The 11,551-nt window shown below is 33.9% G+C and overlaps 2 protein-coding genes across 5 annotated transcripts in view; one reads left to right on the top strand and one right to left on the bottom strand.

The window, feature by feature from the left end:
• LOC143199778 (partitioning defective 3 homolog) overlaps positions 1 to 9,482 on the bottom strand; it is a 35,582-nt gene extending 26,100 nt beyond the window's left edge. For 3 of the 4 annotated variants that reach the window (XM_076409858.1, XM_076409860.1, XM_076409856.1), the window contains exon 1: positions 9,030 to 9,436. In XM_076409858.1, coding sequence (XP_076265973.1) covers positions 9,030 to 9,149 — 120 coding nt within the window. In that variant the 5' untranslated portion in view covers positions 9,150 to 9,436. Of the gene's footprint in view, positions 1 to 9,029 lie in introns of all 4 variants that reach the window. The other variant, XM_076409861.1, reaches the window with a different exon arrangement.
• A 246-nt stretch (positions 9,483 to 9,728) lies between these two features.
• LOC143199782 (glycoprotein-N-acetylgalactosamine 3-beta-galactosyltransferase 1) lies at positions 9,729 to 11,145 on the top strand. Its single transcript, XM_076409870.1, has 4 exons — positions 9,729 to 10,503; positions 10,573 to 10,742; positions 10,796 to 10,912; positions 10,972 to 11,145. Exons 1-4 carry the CDS (start codon positions 9,825 to 9,827, stop codon positions 11,113 to 11,115), a joined length of 1,110 nt encoding a protein of 369 aa, XP_076265985.1. The 5' UTR covers positions 9,729 to 9,824; the 3' UTR covers positions 11,116 to 11,145.
• The last annotated feature ends 406 nt before the right edge of the window (positions 11,146 to 11,551 follow it).

The following is an 11,551-nucleotide window of genomic DNA, read 5'->3' on the forward strand; positions in this document are numbered from 1 at the left end:
TTAAGGAAATTTATGTTATGACGTTATTTTTGTAGCATTATAGGTACACATTATTTGTTTAAACGCAAAAACATTATAAGAGTGGTGTTTTCTGTGAGTGGATGTGAAGGTTCAAATAAAATTCATTTCGCAGCTCGTTTCTCTTAACCTATCGAGAACGAAAATATGGCCACACGTTAAATAATGGAATCAGCAGTTACTCGGGGCACATTAGAATCTTGAAAAAAAAAATTACAAATAAGTAAAAGTATAAGTAATATATTATCGAAGGATGAAAATTGAGAAGTTTGAAAGCTGAAAATTAGAACACAGGTTTTCTCCACAGATGCTGTTGAATCTGTACCTTCAACTTCAAGTTTATAAGAACCAATATCGCAAGCAAGAATTGTTATATATTTTTTTATGATTATGTTACTAAGTTATATGATTTCAATGTTATTTAACAGTACCGTAATCCTATTTCAATTCGTTTGTGTGCGAAGCTACTTCTAGACTTTATTTGTTGGCAAAATAATCTATAAAAAGAAATTTAACGACACTATCTCATGTAACGTCATTTAAAGCTTTGCATGGGGAATGCAAAATTAAGCATCTATAAAAATATATAAAAAACATGTAACATGTAACTTCACTATGTACAGTAAATTCGTATTCTATTTCTTTGTATTACTCTATTTAATTTAATGTCCCCCTGTAGTAAATAAACACATTGGGGTGACCTCAGGTGGTTTCGACGAATTAGATATTTAAGAATAATGGTGTCGAGAAGTATATAAGTCCAAGTAGCACTCAAAATACATAATATTTCGGTAAATTCGTTTAAAAAACATTTAAAACACTTTTCTTGTCGGCCTGTATGATTTTAAAAAATGTGGATTACATCTTCGCACGCCTAACATCTTACGCCAGTTCGTTTGGATGACAGTCAGCGAGACTGGGTGTCGCTCGGTCGACGAACCATCGGAATTATCATAGATGTCGAAATACGATAAGTCGTCTAGCGAAAGTAAAATTCTTACGGTTGACGTTTTATGATCGCGAACAGCCAGAGCACGGGGTAAACAGTTCGAAGTGGACGTCGGCTGCGGGAATTCTGCATTCTGTCTGTCCCTGAACCGCGAAGCCAGATCTCGTGCTTGCCGTTTCGTAACCACATCGTTGCTACCAGATTTGACTCATTCCATTCATTGTCTTGTCGGTGGACCGATCATATTTTGTATTACTAGACGCGAAACTATGAGGGTCTCCTTGATCTATTTAAAATTGCCTACATCCGTTGTTATTCTTCCTGTCCATTTTCGCCAAATATGAATTATGCTCATTTAATGGTAGAACTATTTTGCTATCAGGCTTATACAGTGATTTTAAAGGTATTTTTTAGATTCACCACAGATGGTGCTACTGTTGTTACTGTGCATTAAATCGCATCGGGTACATTTGTAACCAAATTTATGTTGCTCACTCAAGCCTTAATTTTTGCAGTATGTATCATCAAATGTTGACCAAAAAAATACAGTGCGTCGAAAATGTCTAACTTTTTTTATGTTTTTATTCTAACTTGAAGAAAAAGGCTGCCTAGGGTAATCGAATGCTGTGTGAAGCTCATGGCAACCATGCTCCATCGATTGCAATACGTGAAGTTTTAAAAGTATTGGTTTTGACACTCAAGAACGTTCTGGACAGCTAAACAAATGTAAAGTTGATCAATGGGAATCGCTCTCGACTACAATTGATGCTTTTGAGCCGCTTATTTTCCAGACTTGCGGCTTCTGATTACTACTTGTTCCGACATATGAGTGACCTGTATGAGTAGCGCTTCACTTCTTATGAAGCTACAGGTCGATTCGTAGATAGTCTCAAGTGATACATCCATCTCCATACTTTCTGTCCCTATATCCCTATGTGCGCTTAAATCTTTAAAAGTACGCAACGGATTTTGATGCGGTTTTTTTCAATAGATAGAATGATTCAAGAGGAAGGTTTATATGTATAATACATGCATAATATACTAAGGCAACATTGCTAATTTTAGAGGTTTCTAACGTGATGTCGTAAATTAACCTATTTTTTTAGGCTTATTTAGCAATTAGCAAAAACGCTGCCTAACCCTACGAGTTAGATCAAATTAATGTACTACAGTATTGTACACCATAAAAAGGTCTACAAAAAAGTCCGCGATGGTATATGTTTATCTTTTAGGGATAACCCACATTAACCATTTTTATTGTTTACTTTTTACGTGAGAAAATGGCTTATTTACGAAGCTATTTTAAGCAATACGGCATTAATCCTTATCGAATTAAGTACCTTAAATACAGTGTGCAATTAATATAGATCAATATGGTTCCTTACAGCATGTAAATTAAACAAATATTTTCGGAGATATTACAAATTTAAAATTTGCGTTTAAAAATGTGTAATGTAATAAAAATTGTATGAATTTAGATATTCCAAAGATAGCAGGAAATCTTCATAGTAAGTATAGGGGAAGAGGAATTGTTTTACTCCAAATTTAATGCGTGCAGGCCAAGGGCAGTAATGAATGAACCAAAAATACTGGATCGATTTTAATCATGTTTTCATTGAGTGACATAGGCATATATATTTTATGCCCGTGCAAAGTCGGAGCGGGCCGCTATGTTTTTATATACAACGTTCATATTTTTTCTGTAGTGTATTTAATTTAGTATCAGCATTGCACCCGTACGAAGCCGGGGCGGGTCGCTAGTTCTATATAAATGAAATCCGTAAATTGACTGAACGTTGGGAAAAACTAGCGGCTGTCGACAGACCTAAAACTAATTTATAGGCCTAAAACAAAAAAAAACAATACAAACTGATTAAATGGAAAAACTTACGATATAAGAAATAAAAAAATAACAAAACTAGTTCCATCACCACTGTAGTTTAAAACAAAACATATAGAAAAATATCAGTATTTATGCGAAATCGAATTCTTTATTTAGTGGTATAACAATTTTTCTCGATCTCTTAACTGTTTCCGAACTATTGGCTAAAAACCAGCGTTCCCCTCGGGGTTGCGATGCGGCGCCATCTTCGAAGGCATTTTCTCGGCGCGCCGTTGCAGAACGACGCGATGTTCCCTCCGACACCTGTTTCCTTTCGACAACTACCTGCGTATCTCCTCTGAGCACCAGATAACGAATATTACGATCTTGTGGCTTAAATATCGGGTAGGGCTTCGGGAACCGTAGAAAACAAAAAAAACGGTCACCTGTTCCCTTTATCGGTCCAATTCCGTGAAGTCGACTCTTCTACTAGGTAGAAAACGATGCATCTTTGAAAAATAGGCCCTTCACAATTCGGATATTTAAATTATCCCTTCTTGCTAATATACAAAGAATATATATAGAACATTTTTGTAAATTTGAAATTTCACATTATAGCAATTATAAAATTTGTGATTGACAATTGTTATAAATGCTATGACACATTATTTCTTAAGTATCATCCATTGCTAACCACTAGTTTTTCCCCTTGTAATGGTATTTGAATTCCAGTTTAAAAATCATCTGATACAAATAAAAAACTTTTTAAAAAGTACCCGTACGATCAATGAACTATTTGTACAAAATTTCTTTTTGTTAGAAACTAGATACTTAAAAAAGAAACTATGAGGAGAGAAAATCATCTGTTGAACGGACTATTTCGAGATTTCAAAAAAAAAATCAAGAATACCAGATGCCAAAATAATGAAGAATAATCATTAATTAAATTCTATACACTAATCTCTTATGAGCATTATCATTACTTGCCAAATTAAACCGAATAAATTAAGTGGTTTGTTATTGGATTGGATAGTTTACACTATCGATGAAAATTTGATAACATTACAAGAATCGTGAATAAAAACAATATAAGATAAAGCTAGCTGAAGCAGGCCTATTACATGTTTTTGTGATCAAAACCATAACAAATAATCATGAATCACTAAATTCCTTAATTTGGGCTTTTATTCGAAAGCCTATACAAGTCGGGAGTGGACAATTGAAATTGTTAATTATTTGCGGTAATTTATATTGTATTTTATAAGAAAACATATGTATAAGTCAGCTTGTTTTTATTGTCATCAAAATAATTATCATTTTCTTAAACCGCAAGCTAAATTGTACCAAACATGAGTAATTTTAATGCATTAGAAGCTTCTGATTACTCAGATCTATTTACAACACTTTACCACTGTCTGATAACAACATCGGAGATTACTCGTCAAGTACATAACACTAAAAGATCCATTTTGCTTAGAGAAAATGTCCGTATCGTCCGAAGGAAGGAAATACCGCGTACGTTGATAATTTTAATGGTTCCAGGGATATTATTAATGGGTCCGACGTTTCGATCCGTTTTGCTGGATATTTTCAAAGGTAACTCGATCTTTCCCGTCCAAGGCAACCCGATACCGGGGCTATTGTTTGATTCTGAGTAGCGTCAGTCGAGAAATTCGGATGTGGGCGGTTCACAACGGTTTTTTTTCGTTGTTCGACGAGGGCACAACTCCGGTGACCTGTCGCCTGTCGACGCTTGACCTGCTCGAAATAACTTGTGCTGTTATTCCTCCATCAGGCCGCGGTTGGGTCATTCATGGGGCTCGAGGACAATGTTGAAATTATTAGGAATCACGTTACTGTGAGCGGAGAAACAGAATTGCTCACCGATTCGTCCACTAATGGTTACAACTAGAGTATCGATGATAACGACCGATATATTCTGATGAATTATATCGATTATCGTATTAAGTAAAGCATGAAACAATGTTGTCGTATATATATATGAAGAAATAAAATAGTACAAAATAAACAAATGTTTAATTTAAACACGCCATGAAGGGATATCGACGCTTCTAAAAAATATGTCTAGACCTATTGGAGCGAACCAGTCTCTGTCCTGTTCCCATTTAATTTTGTATACACTTTTGTCAACTGTTGACAAACTATTGTCCCATCACCCCAAACTACGTATATTTAAGAGCATTATCATAGAAAATTACAGTGATTTTAAAGAATATTGTATTAAAACAATTGATAATCGAACAATTTAAATACATCTTTATTTTTAAGTTATACATACATCCAAAAATTGTATTTTCAAAAAAAATATTTCTGTTTATATCACATATCTTAGAAATTGTAACTTATTTTTGCAATTTAACATTAATTTACTTTATTGTCCCTGTAAAATACATGTGTTACTTATATGGCTTTATCTTTAGGGGTTTACAGTTTTTGTACTCTTTCGATTTATAATTTGTAATTTTTTGCCATTTTCAATTCTTTTGCAGTAATCTTCGTCCAAATAGTCATAGATTAATGAAAATTACAAGGATTTTAAAAAAAATTACGCTGAATCGAATGGCAGTATAATAATTTTTCTAGAACCTTTAGTTCTTATGTTATACAATGATAATTGCATTTTCCAAAAATTTAGGAATTTATATTTATGTCACATATATCTTAAAAACTACAGATTCTACAGCAATTTAAAATGGACTTTAATTTTTCTCACCCCAAAATACGTATGTTTTGAGAGTTCTACAGTGATAATTGTATTTTCCTAAAATAAGTAAATTTCTATTTGTCACATATCGGAAAAACTACATATTCTCCAACAAATTTAACACGGATTTCCTTTTTTTTTATTTTTTGTTATCACTTCCGCTCAAATAATCACAGATTAATGGAAATGTGGATTATAAGTACGAATGCTTATAGTTTTTAAGTTGCACGAAGATATTTGTATTAAAAAAAATGAGTGGATTTCTGTGTGTTACGTATCTGAAAAACTATAGATTCTATAACCATTTAACATGGATTTTTGTGTTTTCATACAAAAATATATATATTTTAAATTACCTTTACTCGAAAGGTAAAAATATTAAACACTTTTTCCATAGTCGTGAAAATTTAAGATTTTTTCCACTTTCAATTTCGTTCAAACAATAAAAATTTAATAAAAACTACAAGGATTATAGATATTATAGATATTATTATAGATTATGGAAACTTAAAAGAAGCTCTTAAAAATTCAAATATGAAGAGCATTAGACCAATTAATATCCCCTAAACAAATTTACTACCCACTATTACGTTACGTCCGTCTGAACTGTCAATAAAACAAAACGAAACATACAAGTGGGGCCTTTTTTGTAGCAGACATGCACCAGATCTCGATTCCAAGGAGGCAGACCACAGCGAAACGCTCGTAAAGAATTCTCGTCCAAAAAAACTATTCACGAAAGGGTCCCATTGAAACGGGCCCTTCAGGAACTCATTTGGAGCCTTTGTTCTTGCGCCTCCGTCCTCTTCCCAGGCTCCGGAGTAATTTAAAACAGATGCTGACCGTCTTCGGGGCCCTTCAAGTGGCCCGGTCATGGTATAAACCAGAAAAAAGAGATCTAGCGGAACGCATAAACGATAACATAATTTCGAGTGGTCGAAAACGGTACCGCCACCCACCTGACTGAAACGGGCATCGAGAGAGGAGACGATGTTGAAGACCTCTGATCGCGGATACAGGACGACAATTGGGTGAGAATGAGTCAGTTTCGGCCTTGGTCTCGTGTCTTTGCTTGACGAAGCTGTCGCGTGTTGGAGGAAATTCTACGACCGAAAACGTCGATGGTTTCCTGTCATTGTTGGCGGCTAAATCGGGTTGCGTAGCCAAACAATTTGCAATAAATCACAATGCACGTAGGCCTGTTTTTTTGCATACGTACATATAATCCGATCGAAACAAATGAAGAACAATGGAAGCGTTGCACATTTCTTTCTAGTAATCTGCGATTTTTAACTTGTATTTCATTGAAGTTTATTTTGTCGTATTTTTAATTACATATTTTTTGATAAGAATAAATTTTGCATGTTTCTTCAAACAAGTTACTGTGTAATATAGTTAAATGACACAAAAGTCGCTTTTTGGCATACCCAATGGATGCCAAGAAGTATAAATTTAACTGCCGATCTCGGATGGGATAGTACCTGCCTGTTTTAACCTTTATCAAGTGTCTCTAAGACAGGAAGTACTCGCAAACTTTATCTGTAATGGCACCAAAGTTTTTTATAACATCTTGATTTATCATCTAACTATTTCTACTAATCGGAAGTGACAATATTTAAAAGAAATCGTTTAAATTCGAAAATGGAATTAATTTGCTAAATTAAAAAATCACAATGAAATGAATTATTTTACATTTTCGATTTGTAAAAAATGCGTTTTCCGGTACCAGAACACCTGTAATCTGTTGCAATACAAATAATTTAGCCGTTTGAAGATTGTAATCGATGAATTGCATAGTATTTTGTTTTATTGTTGCTACTATTTTCAGTTATATCACAAGAATTTAGCTGAATGATTGAGAGCCTACAAAACGTATAAATTGACTGCGGAAATTAAGGCAAAATGTGAAAGAAAAATTTACCAACGTGTCATGACTGAGGTTTTTGAAAAAATATCATCAACCATTTAGATTGGATAAGTCGGAGATGAGTGATCTCATTTGAAATCTTGATTTGTAGGATTTGTAGGAATTGTTATATAATCTTATGCATAACATACTTCAGATTTCTAACAACGGAAAGGCCAAAAGACAGCGATGTCGTGAGTCATAAATTAATTCTTGATAGCTAGGTAATAGATCCATCTACCTGGTAAGTATATTTCACTAATGTGGAATGTAAATAACATTAAAAGAATAACAATCACACTTTAAGTGAGATTGATATTTAACATATTCTTCAAAAAGAAAAAGTTTCATCTGTTATATATCACCACAGCTACTGCAAAAACTACAGCTAATAAACTGCCATACAAATAAATACATTAAAAAAGCTCTTCGTACACAATAATTCATTTCAATTGAGTGTAAGAAATGGTGGGCGCCACTCAAAGGGCATAATTTTAAAAAATCTTATCTCTTACATGTAAATAAACAAACTTTTATTGATTAATGTTTATACAATTTATATAAACGAATATATTCATACTTTGACATGCGAGTGGCAAATCAAACAAATTATCTTGTTGGTACAAAACAAAGCAGAACACAGAGATCAGACAAAAATATTAATCAATAGCGATATAACAATATAAATAAATATCATTAATTTACACCAACATTCATCGCATATTCTGTAAATATTCCCTCGGATAATTAGAAGCAAATTAAAACAAACAAAACGTTACCATACCAGATCAAAAGTAATTTGAAATAGATCCGAATTAAGCCGTTCGGGATTTCATTGAATATCGAAACTAGGTTTTAATGAAATTCAACGCGCAAATTGCCGAAATCCATGCCCATTTACATTGATGAAGGTTCTTCGCGTTCGAGGGGCCATAAAACGCGACCGCAGTTGCGTAACGTCATGTCAATTCCATTGAAATGTTTCGGTACAGTACGAAATCATTAGTTTTGGTAGAAGAAAACGAACTGAACGATGTACATTGTTTAGTATGGTATGCGTATGGGGGTGGTACACGCCTAGCATATTAAATATGAATAAATCAAGTCGGCGTGCATGGAGTCCGCGACGTTCGACTGTTTTTAAAATGCCTCTCGAAGCTGTCGAAGCACGTCAAGACTTTATATTAGGACAAACATATTGACGCTCGTTTTAATAATGAATACCGCGCTATAGCCATGCTAGCAATAAGTGGACATAACAATGCATCATAACATTCGTGTATGATTCAGATAAAATACACGCCACGCAACTATATACATTCCAACGAAAACCGCACCGGTTGACGTCTTCGCGAGTCCAAAAACTCCGGCACAATAGTGTCATTCATTCGAACGAGGCCTCTAGTTGAAAATTGCATAGCCCAGCCATTAAATTTCAATTATTTACGTCGGGCAAAACATTTCGAAATCTATCGAAAATTATAAAACAATTAGGGTCGCCACGAAATGCAGTAGCCTCTGCTTTTGGTTTCCTCGAAAAACGTAAACAAACCCGTTGACAGTTGCAATCTAACCTAAACCAACTCGCGAAAATACAAACAAAACTTACCTTGCCAGTTGCTTTTTTGTAACGGAGAGTGGACTCCCGGATCAGGTCCTTCACCAGAATATCGCCGTCTCCGCAAGGCACCACCACCCTGATGTTCCCGAAACACACGGTTACCTTCATATTTAACCGGGTCGCTCTGTGTTATTTATTTATTTATCGCACTACGGATCGCTCTGGTTAAGGCGCTACTGACGCCATGCTGCAGGTAAATTCGAAAACCAACCACCTGTCAAATGACCGTTCACGTCATAACGTCGTCGTAACCGACGGATTTCGGGTGAGAATTTTCCGACAGAAACGTGACTTTTCTCCCTCGACACGTCCTGTTCACATTTCCAAAAAAATTGATCAAAACAATACCGTCCGAATTCGCACCGTGCTTTCACTCTCTCGGCATTTTATAAACTGAAAAAATTTCAAACGAGTTTTTTCCCCCTCTTTTCTCACCTGAACGCGCTACCAATCGCCGACAGCGATTTAAATGCGATCGGAATGCCGGCCCTCTGTCGAGAAGGTAACCGAATTGCTTTAGGAATTCGACCCTCTCGACATTGCCAGTTTAATTAGAATCTACCTGAATTTTTAATAATCAACACCATATTATAATTATTTTTAGTTCAAAAAAATAAGTTATCTTTTACATTTAAATGAAATCTGACAATAATCGTGGAAGTGTCATTAACAATAGAACAACGGCAACACTGCAAACTTAACCTTGTTTTATTTCATTTGGTCTTTGAACAAGTGTTTTCGTTATAATGTAGTTTTTAATAGCTTTATTGTCGTTATTAAAAAATGGCACATTTCTATACAAGAATTAGTTTTATAATAGGAATAGTTATAGGTGTTTTCTTAGCCCTGGTTATAAAAAAATCTGTGATAAAACCCACATACTTGTCAAAAGAATATAATAAATACGAAGAATGGTTTAAGATACAAGGATATAATAAAACCAGAATTAATTGGGATGAATTAAGGTACACCAACAAGACGTTTTATTTAGAATCTCAGTTTTTATTTGACAAAGTGAAGATTGTTTGCATAATTCTTGTCAAAAATGAAAAGTATCTTCAGGCTGCTAACAGTACATGGGCAAGGGGGTGTAATAAGATTCAAGCTGTAAAATTGCAAATGCAAAATAAAATAATGCCGAAGAAACAATCAAAAGACAAGTCTTCATGGGTTCTTTTATATAACATTCTAAAGTCTCAAGATGTGGAGGATTTCCAGTGGACAATAATTATAAAGGATACATCATTTGCGTTAATGGATAATTTAAGATACTTGGTTGCCCCACTAAATAACAAGGAAAAATATTATTTAGGATATGGAGTAAAGTTTTGGGGTACTTTGTATAACAGCGGTGAAGCAGGTTATGTTTTGAGTCAGGGCACAATTAAAGAACTACAGGCAGCTATGGAGAAGACAAACTGTTTGGAATTTGCTTATTGGAACAGAGAGGACTATTATTTAGGTTAGCTATCAATTTAGCGCGCTGAATTTCCATGTTGCTTTTGTTTGTTATTTGCATGCGCTTTTATAGGCAAATGTTTAAATACATTCAATATTACCCCAACCAACATACTAGATAATGAGGGTTTTTCACTTTTTCATCCATACATTTGGTATAATGCTTTTTTTCCAGGGGAAGATTATTTTACCAATAATCTTTTCCCTTATAAATGTTGTAGTACAAAATCTGTATCTTTTAAGGTAAATGTTTGCTTGTTTTTGCGATTTGCATTTTAAACACTCATATATTTCAGGTAAATGATGCTGATAAAATGTTTACTTACCATTATTTGTTTTATAAACTGCAAGTATTTTCCCATGGATTTAATGGTAATATAAAGAGAGCAATATCTCAAAGTGAGGATAAAAAGGTAACAATAAAAGATAGTGTTAACCATGTGGATACATTCCAAGTATTTCATGGATTTAGGTTTGGATGAACTTCTTGAAATCACAAGGTTTTCATGATGATAATATCACCAGTGATCTGTACTACAAAGTATGGGAGAATCTGATCAATGATCCAACTTCATTTGCTCAGAATATGAAAAAAGAAGACTTATTTGACTATTGATATTATGAATATATTATTTATATAATTGTATTGGTTGTTTTGTATTAGTTTACCAACCTCCATAAATCAATGTAGTAGTCAGTAGTCTAATCAATGCGGATAAAAATAATGGAAAAATGCTTATTCATCCTTTTTTCTGTTATGTGTTTGTTATTTAGAGCCAATACCTCTGCAAGTCCACAGAAATAAAATAAAACTAGACTGAGTTAGCCAGATATATTCAAATGTTTTGTCTGAAATTAAGTAAACAGAAGGGTGTCAATTGTTTATGTTTACATAAAATCTATGAGTTCTTGAGGCTTTTTTTAATAGGGTGGTTTAATAAAGGTCATCATTTTATTAAAAGGAAACCATTATTCATCTGTTTATATTTCACTATCTATTGCATTATTAAAAGTGATAGTATTGTTGATCTTGTAGCAATCACAAAAGAGAT

Source organism: Rhynchophorus ferrugineus, unplaced genomic scaffold (assembly GCF_030347505.1).
Source record: "Rhynchophorus ferrugineus isolate W39M unplaced genomic scaffold, kcgeb_rfMv2 rfM7, whole genome shotgun sequence".
Classification (NCBI taxonomy): domain Eukaryota; kingdom Metazoa; phylum Arthropoda; class Insecta; order Coleoptera; family Curculionidae; genus Rhynchophorus; species Rhynchophorus ferrugineus.